This window comes from Vicugna pacos, chromosome 8, assembly GCF_048564905.1.
Source record: "Vicugna pacos chromosome 8, VicPac4, whole genome shotgun sequence".
Taxonomy (NCBI): domain Eukaryota; kingdom Metazoa; phylum Chordata; class Mammalia; order Artiodactyla; family Camelidae; genus Vicugna; species Vicugna pacos.
Window position 1 is genome coordinate 45,941,748 of NC_132994.1, and position 22,796 is coordinate 45,964,543.

General features: G+C 44.0%; 1 protein-coding gene across 1 annotated transcript; it reads right to left on the minus strand.

Moving 5' to 3' along the window:
• Positions 1 to 4,664: 4,664 nt before the first annotated feature.
• Positions 4,665 to 21,510, minus strand: HDDC2 (HD domain containing 2). The gene is made up of 6 exons (XM_072965831.1): positions 21,357 to 21,510; positions 20,003 to 20,124; positions 18,203 to 18,305; positions 13,075 to 13,143; positions 7,615 to 7,753; positions 4,665 to 5,022 (listed from the first exon to the last, which is right to left on the minus strand). The coding sequence occupies exons 1-6, from the start codon at positions 21,441 to 21,443 to the stop codon at positions 4,925 to 4,927; spliced, it is 618 nt and encodes a 205-aa protein (XP_072821932.1). The 5' UTR covers positions 21,444 to 21,510; the 3' UTR covers positions 4,665 to 4,924.
• Positions 21,511 to 22,796: the final 1,286 nt, after the last annotated feature.

The following is a 22,796-nucleotide window of genomic DNA, read 5'->3' on the forward strand; positions in this document are numbered from 1 at the left end:
TGATGACTTTTGAATTCTTAATTTCTTTACACTTCGGGGCTGTTGATGACCTTAAAAGTGGTAGCTATGATTCTGCAGATGCTACTTTAAATCAACTTCTATTAATTTGGTGAACATGAGAGAGGTTATGTAAGTAATTATTACCTCAGCTACCTTAGGATGCTGAAACAATGTCCAATTCTAAAATTTTCTCTAATCTACCTAGAGTAGTAGTTAACTCAGGTAACTACTGAGTAAGTAGGCAACGGAGAGCTGAAAAGGAAATAGCTAGAATATGGGAGAAGCAGAGTTCTACAACCCCTTCTGGTCTGCAAATTGCTCACACGTGAATGAAAAAAGCATATACTAATACAATCAGATTTCTGCACTAACGTTTACCTTCCACATCATATGTTTCTCTTTTCTTCTAAATGGGAACATACATTTGTTACTAAATAGCAGCGATACATCATATAGATAATTTTTTAAATATACACAGAATAGACCTACTAACTAAAAAAATCACAATTTAAATATATAGTAATATATATAAAACATACAACTGCATATGTTATATATAAGTAATATATCACCCATGTAATATACATAATATAGATCTATATTGTTACTATGTTCATTGTTCATTTTTTAACTTACTATTAAATAGAAGTGGGTATATGTGAAATAAAGTCAACCTAAAAAATTCTATTCAAATTAATGGAGTAGGACAATCCGTACACCTACTGAAAATCAAGTTTGTTGAGGTCCGCATAATCTCTGAGGCTTGGGATCTTAGGAGCAGTAGGTATGGGGGCTGTAAATTTGAACCAGAGAAGACAAATGTGGATAAAGGAGCCCTGCCAGTAGAAGAGTTGGCATTCTCCCTAATTTATCCTTCCAGCCTGGTGGTTGAAGCCAAACCCCGTCCAGCTGGCTTATAGCTGTGTTGCTCTCCCACTGCGTGGTGTGTCCTTGGTCTCTCTATGCCCAGTCTGCAGTTGCCTGGTCACCTTTTGTAAACTCACTGCCACCTTCTCTTTGACTACATTCAGCACACTGCGTGGATTTGGAAGATGCAGTTATGGTGCCATAAACAAATATCTTCCTTCACCAACCTATTTCTGTCTCAGCCTTACAATCTGAAAACACAATATTAACATTAGTAGAAAATAATCAAGAAAATTAGCGTTAATGCCTCAAAACTAAAGTAAAATATATTTTAGCTGTTTATTTTAAGCTATTCTTCAAAAATTGTCATCAGTTTTGTAAAAACTACATTCATGTCACCTGTATTGAGAAGTTTTTTAATTACTCCCTCTGATCTGGAAGTAATGTAATGGCCATGGTGTGAGTAATCTTGTTTTCATTTTGTCGTGAATGTGCGTGATAAGCCATATCACTCAATTGAAATAATTAAATCAGTTGCTGTAGGTGGGAGTCTGAGCCTAGAGGTCTCATCTCCTCGCTGCCTAATCACTCAGGAGCTGCCCGTGTCTCCCTGATTTTGCACGTGCAAGCGTATCCCAACTTGACTGGCTGCTGAGTTGCCCTATTATGTCCAGCTGGGCCCAGTTCACAGGTGGTAGTTTCAAGTGTTCCCCAACTTCTAAATGGTATTTGCACACAATGGACATAACCTTCTGCTAACAAAGCAAAGTGACTTCAGGTCAGGTCAGCATCATGTATACGAAATGATACCACAACACGTATGATACTGACAATGCACCTCAATAATCGAAAATTCCAGTGTGAATTGTGATTACAAAATAAGCTGATTAAGAAAATAAGCTATTCTGTAATATAATGATTTACCACCTTTTAAATACTGTTGCTTTAATGCAAGATACTTAGATTTATGCTGCAACTGTATCCTAAACTCATCTCTCACAGACTATGACTATTGGAAGGTCATGTCAGCAAAGCAATCTGCATCTTTCCCTAAATTACACATTTCCTCATAAGTCTGCTCTTGAACCAATGAAAACAATCTGTGTACTTTACTATGGTCCATCATGACAAGCCACGCCACTCACAGTGGCCTACGTGAAGAGAACACTGGGTATCTAAGTGGCTCTTCTGCCAGGGTTCCGGAATTACCTGTCAACTTGAAAGTTGTTGAACTTCACTAGAAAATACTGCATACGGTGATTTAACCCCAACCCTCTCTTCTCACTTATTTTCAAATTGGAGTCTGGCTGTGTGCGATAAAGGAAGATGGTGATAAGGTTAAAAAGTGTTTTAAATACGAAATATGAAGGAATTTCTTCAAACCTGTTGTTCACATATAATTTCAAACTATAATATTTGGCAAAATCTTGTGATTATTTCTGATAATCTTTATTTAAAAATGGTAAGATTTTTATTCTACATTTCTACTTAGCTTTCAGTTTACACCATAGAGTATATACCAGGGCAAAACAGAACTAACATAATCCTACATCTCCCACATAAATCATCCCCAATTTCACTTTGAATATTAAATTACTTAAATAAAAATGCCAGCTACAGATGATGCTCTTCCCGAAGGCATTTCGTCAGTCATTTATCCCAGAGCAGCTATTACAAGGCTTTGAGCTGCACAAATTGGACATTCTGTTAGAATCAATATTTTTCAAATACAAGGGCACCGAGAATTATGTAACAGTTAGGGAAATGGCAGTCCACACATAAGGGGAAAAAAGGAATTATTCTGAAGATGGAACTGCTACCCCCAACCCTAGTCTGCCCCAGGGACGGGCAGAACTGGCTGGAGGTGCCCCTTGCAGCCCTGCCCTTCCACCCACTCCTCCTGGCAAGAGGGATGGTCTCTTCCTCATTATAAAGAGGTATAACAAGGAATTTTTTGTTGAGTTCATTTTGGAGGAGGTCATCCAAGAGATGTGACCATCAGTTGACTAGACAGCTGGACCCAGGCAACTGGAAGCTCCTGACCCCATCACACCTTTGGGATGTATGTATGTTCCACCTACCATTCCTGCACTAGGAGCTGTTTCAAGGACACAGCATCGAAGAGTCACGTGTTGTTGAGAACATCTCGACGGTACGTGACTGAAACCAGTGGAGGCTTCTGCATAAAGATTCCAGCAGGCAGGTGCACAGATCTTGTCCTGAGGCCGCCCCAGACAAGCCCCGTATATAAGTTGCTTTGTTTATTAAACCTGCCACCTACCAATCAGGAGTGGCCTGCCTTTTCAGTCTCTCCTTGCCTTCCATGGAAGGAGCCAGTTTTCGAACCAATAGTTCAAGCTAAGAACAATTATTTACTCTGCAACATAGCTCTAGGGTTTGTTACTCAGAAGACCAATTCCAGACAAGTAGCACAGGCCTGCGACAAGGAAACCCATTTCTTTAAAGTGGTAGTGCTTAAATATTTGTAGACACTGGCTGGTGATTTCAGTCGCCATCTTCTTTTATTGATCTTCATCATTACCCTTATTTAAGGGTATTTTATTTATAGAACCATTACATTTTCTTTGTTTTTTAATGTATTACCTCAGTAAGGAAGGGGTAGGACCAAGTGTGAACCCTCACTTGGCAGGTAAGTGGGAAACTGAGATAATTGTGACCAGTATTAAGTTTGACCCAATAAAGATGTCCAAAGTCTGTGTGTGGATTTCTGAAGATTACAGCAGACAGACATCCCAAATAAAACTCCAGGGCCACAGAAAACCTTCTAGTTATAAATATCTGAACTTTATTTGGGGTTGTTTTGTGCACAGGTGTTCATGTCAGGAGGAAAAAACTCCCAAAACACTGATAGACGGAGTTCTGTTTCCTACAAACCACATCTCCAACAATAACCCAACTTTGCTGATTTTCAACCATTTACTGCTTTTCACACACTGTTGCTATGATGCAGCAGCATTTCAGAGCAGAGCAGCGTAGCTCTCCTCAATGCAGATCAGCTCTATGTGTGCTGCTTCTGAAGAGATCATGCACCTTGCTTCCGGCAGATTGAGTATCCATGGATACCGCATAGAGTTTCCAAAGAAACGCTGCCTAGAATTCTCACCAAGCCAGCCTAAAAGGCCTTCTTCAAATGGAAACCGACATTTGAATTAAAGGGACAGGCATCATGCTCCCACCAAACTACTGAGCAGGTTTGCATGGACAGCCTTCCTTTCCTCACCTTTCAATGGCTGTGCATCATTTAAAGACAAGCAGGCAGATTACTCATCCTGTGAAAGGGAAATGAGGGGAAGAAACTGGGTCTGATGTGTTCGCTGCATAAGGTCCGGTGATCCCAGCAATAACTTATTATATATTTCTCACGTGATGATAAATAATCTTATAATCAAGGTCTGAAGATTGAGCAGAGGAAGATAAGTGCCTTTTGAAACTGCATGCCCTAATTTATATCCTCATATGACAAAAAGGGTTGAGGAAAGGGCAGAGAGAGGCAGAATCAGTTAACTGGTTTACAAGTCTACAATTGGGCGCATGAAGCAGGTCACAGTGAAATTAAAAATCTGGCTGCAGAATTTGAATAAAGCAGCATTTCATCTGAAGGGAGAATGCATTATAATACTTTGTTTTTCCTGGATCCTTATCACTAAACCAGCTGAAGAATCTTCTTAAAAGCAATCATAGTTTAATTTCCTATTGTTCAATGAATATGGCCTTCAGGGATGTAGGTTATTAACTCAGAATGAGATGATATAAAATCTCCAATAAGAATTCCAAAGTTTAAGGTTTTTATAATTTATTTAGTTAGTTAATGAAAGCCACCCCCCACCCTCCACCCTGGTCTTCATCTATGGCATTTTTATGACCACATCCTGTTCTGTAGCTTCCTTTATTGCCCAAATTGTATCATGTTTCTTGCCAGAGTCCAGGCAACTGAAAATAAGCAGACTCACATCTGGGGAAATCAATAGACCAACAGCGGCAAAACACACCACCATGAAACAGATTGTTACAGGAATGCAGGACCCAAGAGGACATCTCAGGAGCGTGGCTCGCTGGCAGCAGCAGCTATGTTAGCATTTCTTTCCCCCTCAAGTTCAGAAACGAGCTGGACTATTTCCGGGTGACTGAATTTTCCTGCAAGGCGAGAAGACGGGGGACAAAATAATAAGAGAATACACCAGTTTCTCCAGGTTGGTCCTAGGGCTTTCCAGGGCCTCCACTCTGTGGTCTGACCCATACTTCACTCCAACACAGAAGAATACTATTCCAGGTCCTGGAGAGGAGCCACAGGGGAACACTTGGAGCTTATTCTTCATCACCTAAGATGCTACCGAGCAGAATGATGAGAATCACGCAAAGCTGGGGAATCCTCACCAGGCAGCCTCTGAATTCTTCTACCAGTAACTACAGGGAAACTCAGGGAGGACAGAGCTCAGAGAACTGAGAAAAACCTCTGTCCACTCTGAATCTGCAATTAATTTCAGGAAACAAAGCACCTACTAATAAAAAGATCAGTATGAAGACCAGGGGGTCTAGGTTCTCCCAGGATGCAAACAAGAATGTCTACACTGAAGCCAGCTGATCTGCACCGTCTTCCTGCTCCTCAGCCCTCCCTGGGCAGCATCCAAGCTCCAAGCTACCCTAGGTCGATGGTGGGTAGCACGGGGGACTGCTAAACCTACCATCTCTTCCCTGACTGTCTTTTCTTGCCAGTGCCTTTTGCTGCTTACTGTTCATCCCACATTTAACTCTACTCCATTTATTCCCTATCCTCAATCTCTTCTCAGAAGTTCCCTTTATCTTCTTGCCCTAACTGACACCTGGCTAGTCCTGAGGACACAGCGTTCCCCACAGCCCCTCACATACCGGCTGCCTTCTCTCTCACATGGCTCTTACCACCGGGCTGGGCCTGCCCTCCACGGTCTTTGTTGCTTCCAGGCTGTGCTCTGTAAAGGTCATGCTTCCACCAAAGTGCTCCACGTTGCTAAGTCTGATGGCTACTCCTGCCCTCTTGAAATACTTTCTTCCCTTGGCTTCTGGGACCCCTGATTTTCTTCCCCCAAACCTGTTCTTCCCCCATCTTTCCCGTCCAGTGGAAAGTCCAAAATCCTCAGACTCCTCTTGTGAACACCCCGCACACGAGTCCTGTTGACACTATCCTCAGAACAAACCCAGGATCTGACCACTTCTTACTTTTTCTACCATGACCACCCTGGTCCAAATCAGGATAAGAAATAGTACAGTTACACTGTCTACATTGATTTTTTTACCAGAAGAAGTGCACCAGGGTGGAAAGTGCGGTGACTTTTAACCTAGCAGGGAGGATCAGGAGAGGAAGCCAGAAAGCTGAGTAGCCTGACTGCAGAGCTTTTTACGCCACTTAAAAAGTGTCAAGATTTTATTTTAAGGAAGAGGAAAGCCACAAATGCTTTAAAAACAAAGATGTGATGACATGAATATCTACAAAGGAGGAAAACACTGAGACATACAGGACGAACTAGAGAGAGAGAGCCCGGCAGATTACAGGAGGTGGTTATAACAGCAGTCCAGCACAGAAACAGTGAGGGCCTTGTCTGGGGCAGAGGTAGAGGGGCTGGAAAGGAGAAGGAAAACTGAATCAACTTCATCACAACGCAGGTCATATCCTGGAGCACTTTCTGGAGCTGAGACTCTCCTCTACTTGGTCCTGAGAGGCCCCAGAAAGCCCATCTCTAAGAGGACTTTCAGGGGAGATGGAAGCTGCACTGGGCCTGAAGAACTCCCAGGGCAGAGAGACGGAGTTTTACTCCAGGGAGCAACGTGGGCACGGCCGTCACCAGTGCGGTGTACACCTGGCTCCTCACTCTCGAAACGGCACCAAAATAAAGGCAGCCAAGGCTTGCTGCCAAGTATTATTCTAAGCACTGCGCATATAACCTCAAATAACCCTATAAAGTAGATTCTGTAATTATGCTCATTTTAAAAATAAAAATAAGGAAACAAAGGCCTAGTTAAGTAATTAATTTACTGGAGGTTACTTAAATTATACGTGCCACAACTAGGTTTCAAGTCTAAGCAGTTTGACTTCAGGTCTGTGCTATGAAGGGCTATAATGACAACGGTGACTTCAGCTGTTTGGGGTTTTCTATTTTTAAATCTCTATTTCTACTTCTAACTTACATGAACTTACATATTTAAAAAGCACTTACAGATTAAAATGCACTTTCACATACATTAGCTCTTTTGAATCTAAAAACCAACCTAGGACTTAAGTATTATAACTTCCGTTTTTCAGAGAGGACCCAGAGAGGTCAGGAGATTGCCCGGGGGCACACAGCAACAGCTGGTATGTATGATGTGAACCTGGTGCTCAGACTCCTGGGCCACAATGCTCTGAAGCCCCAGGTTGCCTCAAACCATGAATTCCACCATTTTCTTTCTTTTTTTTTAAATTGTAGTCCTTTTTTTTTTTAATTGGGGATAGGGGAATTAGGTTTGTTTGTTTGTTTGTTAATTTACTTAATGGAGATACTGGGAATTGAACCCAGGACCTTGTGTTTGCTAGGCATGCATTTCTACCACTGAGCTATACCTTTCCCCACAACCCCATTTTTCTTTTTAGATGCTCCATATGAAAGGGTCAGAAGAGGTTAACGACCGTGGATTTCACTAACGTAATATTAGTCATTACACGAGGAGTAACTAAGCCACACCGGAATGATGCTTATTGAAAACAGCACTGAGTACCTGCCGTGGAATCATAGAAGTCCTGCAGCCTCCCAGGTTTATTCTCAAGGTCTTCATACTCAGATGCCTGAAGAATCATCTCACACTGGTCCAGCTGCTTCACAAATTTGGCCTCTGCACTAGATTGGGTCTCATATTCCTAAGTCAAGGGACAATGAAAGCAGCATGATTAGGGCCGCATGATAGGTTATGCCAGGAAAATTCTGATTCTGGTACCTGAAATCAGAGTCACAGCTACAAGCACGTTCAGTACTGGCCACACTTCTCCACCGCACACATAGCCGTCACAGAGACGCCCCACCCGCATTTCCACAGTGTAACAGCAGCGCTCCGCGTAAGGCTGGGCTCGCATCCCACGCCTGTGGGAAGTCTCATTTGTTCATAGAGACACTTCCAAGAATTCTTCTTCCTGTTTAGTAACTTGTCTTCATTTCAAGATCATCATTCTTTAATCTACCTGAGGGGCGAGGGTCTTTTTAAACTTCAAGCTAATACTTCATCTTAGGCTTCTCAAATTATTTCCCTCTCCATTTTATGTCAGATTTCCTTTTCCTTTTTAAGTGAATTTCTAGCTTTCTCATTTAATTTTGGTTACCACTTTACACTGGGAATCTCTTGTCCTTGCTCCCCAAATAGGGAGAAGTTAATCTAGCCCCTCTGGGTTATGACTCTTGAGGATACAGCCACCATCGGAGAATTCTTCACACAGTGTACACGTGCACGTGCTGGTGGCAGGGAGCGGGTGGAGGCAGTGAACAGGGAGCAGCTTTTCTCCCTCTCCTCTTCCCAGTGGCCCCTCCCTCCTCAGTGCAGACCTGAAACTAGAAGCTACAGACAAACTGCTTCTTGGGGAGTGACACGTGTCACACAACCACAAGTCCCAATTAACACTACATGGAACCATTCTTCTATTAAGACCAAAGTGTTCCCAACCAATTTCCCTGCAAAGTTCTCATTTATAATTCCACCCCAGACGTGTTCAGATAATGAATCTGTCATTCTTCCTTGGCAGAGAGTGATGTGAAGGTTTCTTGGTTTTTATGAGATGCAGCTCGGGTTGGGGTTTTGCAGAGCAACAGAAGGATGAGGATTCAAGCAGGATAGAGATACAAGTTCTAGGTCCTGAAAATGGAGGACAGAGGGAAGAGAAAGAGAGGAAAGGAGAGGAAGATCAAAAGTTCCCTCCCTGACCCTAGGGGAAAGGCTGGCCCTGATTGTAGTGTTGATATACATGAAGTTTATCTCTTGCATCTTTCACTCTCCCACTTCCTGGTGATCTCCCTCTGGGACCCAGGACCCTCATGCTGCCATACACAACTTCCCCACCAAAATACTGCACTGTGCTTCAAAGGAGAGAAAAGGGAGACACTTTTTAAGGGGTACTTGTTAACCCAACTGTATCTTCAATTGCAGGATGAGAAACCACCCAGGGCAGGCGAGACGGGTGTGCCAGGCATCTGCCATGTGGCTGGGAGCTGCCCCTGCTATGCCTTGGGATTCAAAGGGGTATTTCATTAAGGCAAAATATAGGTGACAGAGGAGACATCTTTCTATGATACTTTGAGGAGAAAAAGTGAATGTCATTCTAAGTGAAGTAACCAGAAAGAGAAAGAAAAATACCATATGACATCACTTACATGTGGAATCTAAAAAAAAAAGAACATAAATACAAAACAGAAACAGACTCATAGACAGAACAGACATCGAATACAAACTTGTGGTTGCCAAGGAGGCGGGGGGGTGGGAAGGGCCAGACTGGGATTTCAAAATGTAGAAAAGATAAACAAGATTGTACTGTGTAGCACAGGGAAATATATACAAGATCTTGTGGTAGCTCACAGCGAAAAAAATGTGACAGTGAATATACGTATGTTTACGTATAACTGAAAAATTGTGCTCTACACTGGAATTTGACACAACATTGTAAAATGACTATAACTCAATAAAAAAAAAAGCCAATGTACTAATGCTGAACATGAATTTTCAAAATGATTAATTTAATATGAGAGTCTGTGTCCTCCACTAAACAGCGTCCCCACAAAATTCATGTCTGCCTGTGACCTACGAATGTGACCTTAGTTGGAAATAGGGGCTTTGCAGATGTAATCAAATTAAGATAAAGCCATGCTGGATTAGAATGGACCCTAATCCAATGACTGGTGTCCTCAGAAGAAGAGGGGAAGCTGGCACAGATAGACATCTGACTATGGAGGCGGAGACTGGAAGGGTGCATCTCCAGGGCAAGGAAGGCCAGAGCCAGCAGAGGCGCTCCGGAGGTGAGGGAGGGGCAAGGAAGTATCCTCCCCCCGAGCCTTCAGACAGCACGGCCCTGCCAACACCATGATTTGGACGTCTAGCCTCCAGAACTGTGACAATAAATTTCTGCCGCTTTAAGCCATTCAAGTTCATGGTAGTTTGTTATAGCAGCCTTTGAAAACTCTTACTAATAATAAATAACTGACACGGTACCATGATACAGCAGAACTATAAACGCTTGCTTAGCTAACATCCAGCATGATGACGTAAAGGAAATGCTGACCCAGACGGCAGGTCGTGGCCTGGCTCTGCCACCCGCCAGCTCAGAAGCCCTGGGCAAGGCCAAGCTCCTTAGCCCTCAGTCTTCTTACCCATAAAATAAGAGAGTTGCAAATAGGTTTTCTTTCAGTTTTAACTGTACAAAATTTTAACAGACACAGTAAAGAGCCAAAGAGACAGAATATAGAGATAAATAAGTAAGAATTAAAGAAGTAACCACTGCATAGTAGCTACTGCATCAGAGCGAGAGGAAGAAAGAGAGAAATACACACACAGACACAGAATTAGTTTGCTGGGGCTGCTGTTAAAAGCATCACAAACTACGTGTCTTAAGCGAGAGAAATGTATTGTAGCCCAGCTCTGGAGGCTAGCAGTGGGAAATCAAGGCACTGGCAAGGGTGCTTCCTTCCGGGGGCTGTGAGGGGAGCAGCTGCCCCAGGCCTCTGTCCGTGGCTTACAGATGGCCTTTTTCATGTTCACGTGACATTCTTCCAGTGTGTGTTTCTACGTCCGAATTCTCCTTTTTATAAGGACACCAGTCACACTGGAACAGGGCCCACCCCAATGACCTCATTTTAACTTGATCATCTCTATAAAGATGCAAAGATGAGGTTCATGTCAGAAGGAAAAAAAGTTCAGTTTTCCTGCTCTACATCAGTCAACAACATCCCACAGAATTACCAACCGAGACACTTGGCCCACTGCCATCTGCTTTTAAGCTGTTGGGTGGCCTGGCAGGAACAATTCTAAAGAAGCACTGTCACACTTGAGGGCGGCCACTGTGCACCTGTCCTGAGATCCTCTTTAAAAAGCTTAATTAATTCAACCAGTGACTTTTACCTGCTTGGGGGTTATCAAATCATTAATGCTCTGTGCTTTACATTTTTCCAAACCAAAGTCTTTCCAAGTGACTACTGTAGTGTTTTCATTTAGAAGATACTGTTGCAATTAAAGTAAAATTTGCAGTAAGCTTTATTTAGCCAGTTGTTGATGGACAAGAAAATAATATAGCAGATGAACTGCCCCCATGTTTTCAAGAATTAAGAGGCACAAAGCTACAAATTCTTGTAAGAGGTTTTCAAATTATGAGGGGCTCTCCTCAAGAGACGATATATGCAAAATCAGTTTCATAAGCTCAGGAGCAGTTTTTTTTTTCTTTTTATGTATGAAATGCAACCAGCTCCACTCCATTATTACTCAATTCACAGTACTCAAAAAGTTCACTGGGAAGTACGTACCTTTGGGACAAGGGACTCTTCCCTGAAGAAACCCAGTTATACCTAGTAACAGACACTATCTGAGCTAGGCTCCGGCTAGGTCCCGCACATACTCTGCCAGATTTAATTCTCACAATTATTTGACAAGCTAAGTATTAAAGGCCCACAATCTTTTACCCCAAACTCCGAGGCCAGAACTGTTTCCGTTTTCAGCACTTTTTAACTTTAGAAAACAATACAGTACATACAGCATATATTATGGAAAACCTCCAGTGGGGTGTGAGGCAGACTCGGTTACCAAACAGATGAATATTTCTACACCTAAGCATATTAACTTTCCCATCAAGGCAGATGAACAAGGACTCATGTTGATTCAGGCAAGATTCTGCTGCTGAATGAGTTCAGGTTAGACTAGTTTTTACCAAAAAAAAAAAACGGCTCTCTGAACTTTGAAAATTTTCTAATTGTGGCTGAGGGTATGTGGAGCTGTATTATTCTCATGTTCTAGAGGAGAAACAGGTTGACTAGAGTCAAGTAACTCACCCAAGGACATGCAGCCAGAAGGTGGGATTAAATCCAGGTCCCCCTGGCTGTAAGCCCCTCCTCTGTGCCACACCCTTCTGCCTCACAAGGGTTATTTCATCCCATAATGCAGCTACCCCACAGAAACGACAGCACAGCATGCACGTGACCCCTGAGGAAATGGCATTTCTAGGAGAAACATCTGCTCATGGTTTCGACCCCGGCTACTTCCCATCTTGTTCCCGTCTTCCCACATCCAGGAAAGACCTGGCCCAGCCCTCGAATCAACGGGAAGAGAACTCCACCAGCTCTGAGGCTCAGAGAAGAGCAAGACAGGGTGGGTGCCTGAGGACATGAAAGGACAGGTGGAAGGTCAGGCTCTGAAGCCAGGAGGGGGGAGCAGGGCTTTGAAGGAATCGTGAGAAGTGGGAGTGGGGGGCCGGAGGCAGGACTATCTGAGAGCAAGGAGTGGGGCTAAAGGTTCAGACAAGGAAGGGGGGGCCTGGAGGGAAGTGAGAAACCGCCACAGGCAGGGGTCGGTTTGTCGTTCTTTTCTCATCACAACTGAAACACAGAACTAGGAAGGGGAGCAATGAAGCACCAGGGCTTTCCGAGCTCTTTCCGCCCCTTCCCTCCAGCCAACCTGCCTCGCATCCTTGCTACCAGCAGCAGCACTGGGGAGGGCCTGAGCACGACAGAGCCCCTGCTCTGTGCTGCGCTTCGTGGCAGCACTTCACCGTGACCTCACTCAGCCCTAACACTTAACAGAGGCACAGATGGGCAACAGACTCAGGAAGGGGAAAGAGCCCAAGGTCACGGAGCCAGAAAGTAGTGAGGTGGGAGTTAAACCCAGTTCTGAACTGCCCAAAGCCCATGCTCTTTTCAAGGACCAGAAATGGGCAGGTGGGTACGAGGCCGGAATGGTGCGGGCTGGGAACAATGCATCAAGAAATCCAGGGGCTGTGAGTCAGCATCCATAACAGGCATCTTGCTGACAAAGGACATGGGGAAATTGGAAGGAAGAAAATTTTCTATCAGACCTGAGAAATTTCTGCAGCAGCTGGGAGGTGAGAAACAGATATAACCCAGAAAGCAATGAGTTAGAGACAGTCGGTTAAGATAGTCTAGGTCAACTAAAACATAGATGAGCCATACAAATAAAAAGCAACTCATCAAATACACTTACTTCCCAAAGTTCATAGAGCTCCTTTCTGAGATCCTCTGGGAGGAGCTGGGTTAGCTGCTTCATAGCTTCCTGAAACATCAAATCATTATTATAATCATGGTTACATTTATCTAAGTGAACTATTCTACAAAAGCTCAAACTCTCACAAATAACTCCCTAAAGGCCTTACATAAATAGGAGGGCAGTTGTGTACATTAAGTAAGTGTATTTATTCATATGTTTTTATTCACGAGCACTTATTTTGTGACCTGTAGCATACCAGACACAGAAAAAGGACAATGAGGAGGGTGTGAGACGATTATAGAAATATCAGAAGTAAGGCCAAAGATTTACAGCTTGTGGGATGCCCTGGGGAATTTCAATCATCAGCATACTTGAGTTCAAACGAAACCTGAAGGTGGGCAGAAAAGGAAACTAACTCTGTATTACAAAGCTCAAAGAAATTTTTTGTATACTATAATATTCATTTTCTATTATTAATGTTTCTATTGCAATATGTAAAGCACTACACAAATGGGCAGTTATTGTCCTTAACACAAAGGAAATCACTAGACAGCATTTTGTAGGCTCGCAGACTCACAGGCTGAAAAGAGATATTAAAGGGTGATGAGCCAAACCATCCATGTGGTATCTGAACCCTTCAGCAGCATCACTGGGTACTTCTTGAACCCTCTCCACAAGCATGTCCAGTAGAGGGAACCCAGCACCTCAAGAGGCTGCCCAGATGGGCTTCAGGCAGCACTGACAGAAGCACTTCTTACAGCAAGCTGAAAATCGGCTCTGTAGGTCTCGCACCATGCCTGACCCGCCTCCTGCCTTCCTCCCTCACATAAACAGTACATCAAACAGGTGGGCAGTGACCCAGCTGGGCCAGGATCTCTGCGGCCACAGTAACTGGTCCAAAGGATGGCCCTGTAACTCAAACCAGCCACCTAGGGACCATCTGCACGATTTGTCCAGCAGAGGCTAGACATGAGTAGAGTCCGAGAGAGCCAAACCCCAAAGAAAAACAGAGCTGAGAGAATGAGTGTGGAGGGTGTCTGGTACACATTTCTAGTCTCCAAAGTCCCAGGAGCCACTCTCGTTCCTTCATTTCCATGTTGTTCCAACATCCTAAAGTACCATTTTGGGGGCATGAGGTCTGCAACCGACTCTCGAATGTCTTCAAATTCCTTTAGCACCCTCACCCTACACCTCTTAATCTGCTCCAGTTCTTCTAACCAGAGCTTACGTTCCTTGAAAAGAACACTTTTTAAGTTGTAAGAACCACTTCTGGCAAAGTGGTTATATAAAAGGTCTTACATAAAATCAAATGGTGAGTTGGGGGAAAAGCAACGAAAATAAAAATGAATATTTGTGTATACAAGTATTCATTACTGGGAGAAAAAAAAATGTTCTACAACACAACCACACTCAGAGCGAGGCAATACTGGCCAGTGTCTACGACCTGCTCTTCTAAGTAACGTCACTATCTCGAGTGGCTTATAGCATTCATACCACGTATGAGATTTAAGGCACTTTGTGCCTGCGTTCTCCCTTGTTACTTTTTCATAAATCTCAGCAAAATACTTGAGAAAATAATCTGCATGTTCAAATATTAAAAGCATCTAACAAATCATTTTTCTCTACACTATTCTAGAAACACAAGTTTGCCCACTGCTTTTGTTTGAAAAGAATAAACTGAATAACAAATCTGTACAGATATATCAAAATTCAAACTTCTAGAATACAAACATAAAAGTCCTGCTTTGACAAGGGATAATTTTACTCCCTTTAAGGTGAGGCAACCAGCACTGAATATAGTGATTGACGTGTGGTCTGACCCAGGTGAACACAACAGAACCAAAGCTTCCATCACTCTAAATGCTCTATTTCTGTAAATGCAGACTAAGACTGAACTGGCCTTTTGGAAATTATGTCCAGTTACTGACTTATTAATACGCTTCCTGTTGACTAAAATCACCATATCCTTTAAAAAACGAAACATAAACAAACATGTTGTTGCTCTCTTCTTGAAACTGAGCAATGATTTTCTGGATCGAAACTCATTCATATCACTTGTTATTATACAATCAGAATTGCATTTTGAGACCTCATGAAACATTCCTACCTTTTTAAATGCACCCTCTGAAATGGCCCTGGCTGATGCCCAGGATAGAACGCTGAAGATGCCAGATTCCCTTCCTGACACTGAGCCCTGCCTCTCCCATTTCTGAGTTCTGCCTTGTTTCACACACAGATTTAAAGCGATCATTTCCCTAGCTTCTTCCTGACAGCAAAGCATGCCAAGAATTCGCCTAAAGTTCTAAGCTGAATGTGCTTTCAGCAAACGTCTGTCAGTTTTGTGAGAAGCACCCAGAAAGCAGAACTCATCATTCACACATCATGGTGAGGCAGACGGGGTTTGAAACCTAGCTGGCCACTGACTAGCTACGGAACTCAGAACAAGTTACTTCTTTGTCCTTCAGTTTTCTCGCCTGTAAAATAAGGTCAACAGTGGTACCTGCCTGAAAGGATTGCTGTGAGGATTAAACAGTTTATATTTATACATATATTATAATATAAATATTTATTAATTATCTGGCACAGAGTAAGTACTCCATAAAATGCCCACTGTATTTTTCATTTTCTCTACCTCGCCATATTCACTCCCATTATAAAGTGTCGTTCTTCTCCTTTTAACCTCTAGTTCTTTCGCAACTTTACTCTCAGGTACACACATACCACGACTCTGCCTTCTGTCTTGGTAAGTCTTCCCTTTGCAAAGTTATATAACCTGCAATTGCTGTGTTCCAGCCTCAAGCTCCACCCTACTATTCTTGATGATCCCTACCAGGCATCATTTACCAATTCAGGTTAATATAAAGTTTATTTTATCTTGTTTGGGGTGGGGGTCACAACACAAGCATTACTCTTGGACCCCTACATTTTGTCTTCTGTGCCCTCATTCTCCCTTTCATCTTAGTACCCGCTCTCCTCCAAGACAACCAGCCGGCCAGGTTTATCCAGTCTTGTTCAACCCCCCTACTTCAGTGCGAAGCCTTCCTGATGCCGTCGGCCAGCCTCTGGGCAAATGATGCTTCCTGGTTCTCATTATTTGCATTCCACCCCAAGGAGCCAAGAAACCCTCATTCAATTACCTTCAGGCATGGTTCAGACATCCAGATCTTATTCATAAACACCATCTGCATGAAGAATTGTTCACCTCTCACATCTTCCTCTCTGTTCCCAAAACGGATCCAGCAGCAGGAAGAGGCAACGAAGTATCAGCACTCTCCAAGCCCTGGGTTTCTTGCCCAAGAACTTGTGGTTCTTTAAGATGTTTTTCCTGTCCCTTCTGATGATACACTTTCTTCTGTGAATCAGGAGGAGTGGGCAGCAGCCGGCAGGAGGTTTAATGAGGCCGGAGGGGCTTCACCACTGCCAGGCCACGGCGCCCAGGAAGCAGCAGCACCAGCACTCTGATTTCAGGTGCCTCCGTGCCCCTCGAGGGGGCGTCACCAGTCAGGACTCAACTCCTGTCAGGACAGCGGTAGGTTTTCTGTCTCCAGTGGGGGGAGATCCTTCCCAGTGAGTTTTCTCTTCAGAAGGTTCTGACTCATTCCTCTTTGGAGTAAACCTCACAGTCCCTGTGTGCCCACATGGGGACAGCGTGTCTCTTTCTCTGCAGTCACTTTAAGGTCTCTGATCACCCTCTGGTACTTCAGTATGTGATTTTTCTCCTCCACAATGTCTACACTTCCCCCTGAGGGAAGCTATCACACATCCTGAAATGTGCTGTGTAACTGAGGACTCTCCCCCTTCTTTTCCTCTATGTCACATGTCATTACCCAGCATCCTCTGGTTTGGGGCTAGTTCCTTTCTGCTGCTCCGTATCTTGAGCTAACTGGTTTCATTTTGTATTAATTCTGCCAATCAATCTAGGAATTCTTTATTCACAACAGTCTAGACTCCGACAGAGAAACACTTCCTTAGCTTCCTCCGTTTTCACTGGCAGGAAGCTCACATGCTCTGGACCTGTATTTATGGGAAGAACACATTCCTTACACTTTCCTGACACACTTCCACCCCCAACCCTTTTCCCATGGTTGAGGGTGTGCTGAAACTCCTAAATCAGGATTCCTTGTGGATCTTCTTGCCTCTAGAAGGGCAAAAATGCTTTTGGCTACTGAGCTCTAGCCTCCCCCCAGCTCTGAGAACAGCTATTTAAGCCCACTGGCCCTGCTAAACCAACTTGATGCAGGATCTGTTGACTTAGTCATTCAGGACCAACCTCTCTGGCCTACAATAAAAGCAGTTTTCAATGATCCCTGAATTGGGAACCAGCCATCCAGCATTAAAAAAAAGCCTTCCTAGATTTTCCAGCCTCTGCTTCAAAAACGTCTTCGTCTTTGTCCCTGGGCTCTGGGTTTAGAGTCCAAATCAACAGACTTAATGTTTTACTGATGTTATTCACTTCTTACTAATACAGTTTTTTCCCCTTTACTTTTAATCATTAAAAGACTAACTTAAAATTTACTAAATAATAATTTTAATAATGATTATTCTTGCAATTAATAGAACTTCTGTCCAAAGAGCTTAACTGGCTTGGAGAATCCCTTCAAGTTCCAGCTATTTTCATTGTTCTAATGAAAGCCACACTGTCTATGTCCTGGGCTCAGGTCCCCTCTGTGCCCTCCTTGAGAACTGAAACCAATATAATGTCTTGACCCTGCGTTAAACAAGGCTGAGAGCAAGTAAAAACTGATTCACTGCTTAGTCCAGGAAATTCGTTATTTCTGGAAGATAAGATTGTAAACCACCCAAAATAGAGTAAGCTGTTAGGGCAAGACCCTTGTGAAGACCTTGCCTCCCCAGCCCCACCAATACAAAGCTATTACGTCCTAAGCTCTGTGCAATCCCATATGTAAGACAGCAGCCCCTCTTGTGAGATCCATCCAAACATCCTCCAGCCCAGGCGCTTAAATTCTATACGCTATAAATACTCTCCTCTGACCTTCCTCCATGAGACACCACTAAGACTCTGTTAAGAAGGTACTCTCCTGCAGTAGGAGTCTAATAAACTTAGCTTTGTTTCAGCAGTGAGTTTTTCTGGTGGTCTTTTGTGGAGTCAACAGTCAACACTGACCTCTTCTCGCCTATGTTTCTCTTCTTTGGGAACGTTATCTGCTGGTGCTATGTCCCCAACGATGCACTCTGCCATATCATGAACCAGGGCTAGGCGTACACATCTGACCAGGCAAGAAACGGTGAATAATTACACAGAATTATATTCACTACAGGTTCCTTCTCTATACCATCATGAAGTTATATAATATAGCTTTCTTTGTCCAGCCTTACAGAATGTTTTAACGCAGTATTTTCCAAAGTAATTATATTCTGCCAGCCTGTAACAACTCTGAATCAAAACTGCTAGTTAATATTCAACATAATACACAGAGTGCAGGGGAATTGTTAGCATAAAATTTTTTTTAATAGCTATTTACTCAAATGTCACTTTACAAGGCTGATAACTTTAGATTAAAAAGCCAGAAGGTGATCTGGGTATAGCATTTACTTACTGATACAAAATTCAGAAACAATCATTTCCCCAATGTACTAGTTAGATATCATAATGAGGCCCTTTACAGAGAAATGGGTAGAGCTGGGCAGATCTGAGTTTGAATCCAGCATCAACATCTGTTAGCTGTGAGATCTTTGCCAAGTATTTAATTTCCTGAAATGCTAAGTTTTGCAGCCTTCATTCGATTGTCTGTAAAAAGGGGATAATAATACTTCATAAGTTTGGTATGAAAATTAAATTTGATAAATTACATTCCTGGAATGCATTGCTTATTCAACAAATGACTATAATTATTAGTGATAATGATTAATGATTAGGATAATCATCATCAAACTAACAAAGGCAGGTCACAAGATAAACACCCCAGAGGACCAGTCTGTTTTATGTTCCCACTATTGCGATGGCAGAACAAGGCCTAAGGGCCTCCTCATAGGTGTCCCTGTCTACAGTTGCTCTCTTGTCTAACTCAAATCTCAAACTTCTTAAATTAATCTCCACTCAACACCATGTTCATCTTGTACTACTTGCCAAAAATCTCCTCAGTTCTACAGCATTTACAGAGTATCAGGGCTCATGAGACTCCCCAATGAACCTTTGCTGCAATCAAATTGATCTACTTATCATTTCCAAAACACACCTTTACAGGCCCCCACGAGACCTTTGGCTTCTATGTCCTCCTCTGTGTGTGCTGCATCTTCTGCTTCTCTACCTAATCAACCCTTTAGAGGTCAACTCATATTCTGCCCCCTCCATTAAAATCACCCAAGAACGGGTAATCTGTCCTGTTAGAATAATTTTCTAACATATTTTATTTTATGCTTTGCATAGAAGCCACTTTGGACCTGTGTAATTCATCTGGGTTTTATTTACTATCTTGTACTGTATTGGTAGAAAACTTTGTCATGTGCTCAAAAAGCATTTTAAACACTTGTTGACTGACTGAAGGGAGAGAGAATTTTTTTCTCAGCTCCATCCTGCACATACCACTCCAAAAAGCCACTTTACAAATGAGTGCCACACTATTCAGAAAAGAGGCTAGATAAAAGTACATATATATAAACACAATCTTAGATATTAACACTTACCTTCAAGGCCCTGGAAACCCTTATATCACACTTAATGTTTCCTGGAGGCCAAGGCAGGCTCTTTGACTTGCCAAGAGAAAACCCAGAGAGCAGTTTACAACAACTGAAGCAATCAGTACACAGTCCGTCTTCCCACATCCTGAATCTGTATGGTCTATCTCAAGTAACTTTTTTTCATGTATAAACTAACCTACAAGAGTTTGACATAGGCCTCAGTCATGAAGAGGCATGCATACCCATAGACCAGAGACCCTAACTGGCACCAAAGCCCACAGCTTACCGGTCTTTGTTAAGATGTTCATCTTTGGTCACCAGGGCCATAACTGCCATCCTGTACATGTGATCTGATACACTCTCTGGCTTCTGGACATTTCTGTACACCCAGCCAGTCCGTGGGACTCTCTGATAAAAATGAAGAGAAAGAAGGTTATAAAAAGTAAGTATTTTAACTACCTACTCGGCTTTTCATGAGAAGTCCAGGGAATAGGGCACAGAAGCAGGGTCATGGTTTCAGTACATATTAAAAAATGCTTAACTAACCTAGATGATCAATATGTGGAACCAAATAAACCAGTGAGGACAGAGAATGAAAAAGAGAGGTGGGGGAGGAATAATTCACAGGTATACAACACCGAACTCCAAAGGTCAGGTTACTCTGTGGTACTGACGTACTGATGTACACAGAACACATTCAGGTCCTTAGACAAAAAACTAAAATTGCAAAGTATCGAGTTGGTAAATTTTGCTTAAAACAACCCATTAGACGCAAGTATAAGACACTGTGGTGAAAGCTCTGAATCTGAATGAGTGACAGACTTCCAAATTCCGAAGTGGAAGGGATAAGGCAGTGCTGCCGGATGCATGCCACCACCAGGCATGACTCCTGCTTTTACACTCAGGTTATGGTCCCGTGAAGCTGTATTACCTCCTCATAAGTCTACATCTCTAAAGAATGTAATAAACTGCAGTAACAGTGGCATGAAGTAGGTCATCTGTTTTGTACTTGGAGAAATTCTTGCAAAATCACTAACTGAGTGTGGCGAGGGTGGGGAGAAGACCCCCGTGATGTAACGCCAGTGTGTACATTATAAAATCCTCTGTTAAAAATAAAATCACTTGTTATTTCTGTGAGTAATGATGAGACAGATTTCAAGCACTTCACTTACACCCTGCAGGACCAATGGGTTCTGTTCTTCCCACCTGCTGCCCAGAAGTCCACCCCTACCGTCCACCTGTGGGGTCGTGGAGCAGACGCGGGCGAGGGCGGGACAGCCGCACACCACGGCGCCGCATACCCTCCAGGAACGAAGGGCCGCCCGCGGGGAGGGCCGAGTCCGAGCACCAGGGGGACACAAGTCACAACGGGTCCCGACTCCACCCGGCCTGGGGTGCGCCTCGCATCCCGGCCGCGCTGCGCTGCCTCCGCCAACTGGCTTCCTCCGCCCCGGGTCCGGCCGCACTACCGCATCCATCCGGCGGTGCTGCCCTCCCGACCCCGCGAGGCGGGAGGACGGAGGAAGCGGGCACGCCCCGGGCCAGGCGGGGACCGGAGCCCGGTGTCCCCGTGGCCAGCCGCGGCCACTCTTCGCGCGGCCGCCACCCTGGCCCCACAGGCCCGCCCGACGCCCGCTCACCTTGAGCTGCCCCACCAGCCGCAGGAACTGCAGCAGGTTCCGGGCCCCGCGGCTCGAAAGGGCCGCAGCAGAGGAGACAGAAGCCATGCAGCCACCGATCCCTACAGGCCGGAGCGGCCGCGCGCCCGCCGCCAGAAGCTCCTCCCCACGTAGCCCCGCCCCGAAGCTCCTCCCACGAAGCCCCGCCCCCGAAGCGTCTCCCTCTTCTTCCTCCCACCCTCTCGGCCTTCCCTCTCCTCTTCTTCCCTGGCTCCTTCTATCTCCTCCTCCCCCTCCCCCTCCCCCTCCCCTCCTCCCCCCTCCCCCTCCTCCTCCCCCTCTCCCTCTCCTCCCCCTCCCCCTCTTCCTCCTCCTCCTTTTCTTCCTTTTCTTCACCCTGGTTTTCCCTGACCCTCTGTCTAGTCTTTCACCTTCCTGGCCTTGACGGCTGCCCTTGGGCACTGCACCATCCCTGGCAGACACTGTACTTGGAGCATCCGAGTACTCATTACTTGTTTACTAAACTCTGCTCAACTGGACTCCATCAAACATTTAAAGGGATTGTGGTTCCCTGGGGAAGGACAGAGGGAGTAGGGTGTGGAGGAGGAAGAGGAGAGTTATGCCATAATACACCAAAATCTTACCTTTTGGAGGATTTGGGAGCTAGCCATATAGCTAGAGGACTTTGGAGATTAGGAGCAATGACTAGGGAATGAAAACAATCCCATGATGTCCTCACAACCTCCCTGACACTGCTCCTACCCCAAAAAGTTAGTCAAGGTGTGTCTTACTATCTGTCTTAATTCCATCAACAACCAATGGTACCAGTTTTTAAAAGCATTTAGTGGACATGCATACTGATGGACTCAAGGAGGGAGGGTAATGTGGGAAATAGATTACATAGGGAGGGAGCAAGTAGGGTGATTATTGAAGTAACTCTTTGGGGGGGGTGATTTTGATTTGGTACTAGGATGGTGTAGTGGAGGTGGTGGGATGTTGAATTTTGGACACAATTTGAATTTAGGACTAACAGGATCTGTGACAGATTGGACAGAGATTATGAGAGAAAGAAAAGAGTCAAGGATGACTCCACACATTTTGGCCTGAATAACTGAAAGGATGGAGTTGCTATTTATTGAGAAAATGCAAGAAGAGCAGTTGGTGGGGACGGAGAGGAATCAGAAGTTCAGCTTAGGACAAGTTGAGACACCTACTAAGACCCTAACAGAGACATAAATCTGGAGTTTCAGGGGAAAGGTAAGAACTTCGTGTCATCAGCATATGAATGGCTTGTAAAACCAAGAAACTGGATGAGACTACCTGGGGAGAAAGTGTGGATGAAGGAGAAAAGATGTCTAAAGCCTCAGGTCTCAGGCAAGCCAACATTTAGAGTTTGGGAGAACAGGAAGAAGTAACCAGTGAAGCAGGAAGTGGACTAAGAGACAGTTGTGTCCTGGAAGC

Bases quoted from the DNA above. Each gene is read 5' to 3' on its own strand.
- HDDC2 (XM_072965831.1), bottom strand. From the start codon at position 21,443: ATGGCTTCTGTCTCCTCTGCTGCGGCCCTTTCGAGCCGCGGGGCCCGG. The intron at 20,125-21,356 runs GTGAGCGGGCGT...CATTTTTATCAG, and splicing joins GGCTGGTGGGGCAGCTCAAG to AGAGTCCCACGGACTGGCTG. The intron at 5,023-7,614 runs GTACTCAGTGCT...CTCGCCTTGCAG, and splicing joins CTTCTATGATTCCACGGCAG to GAAAATTCAGTCACCCGGAA.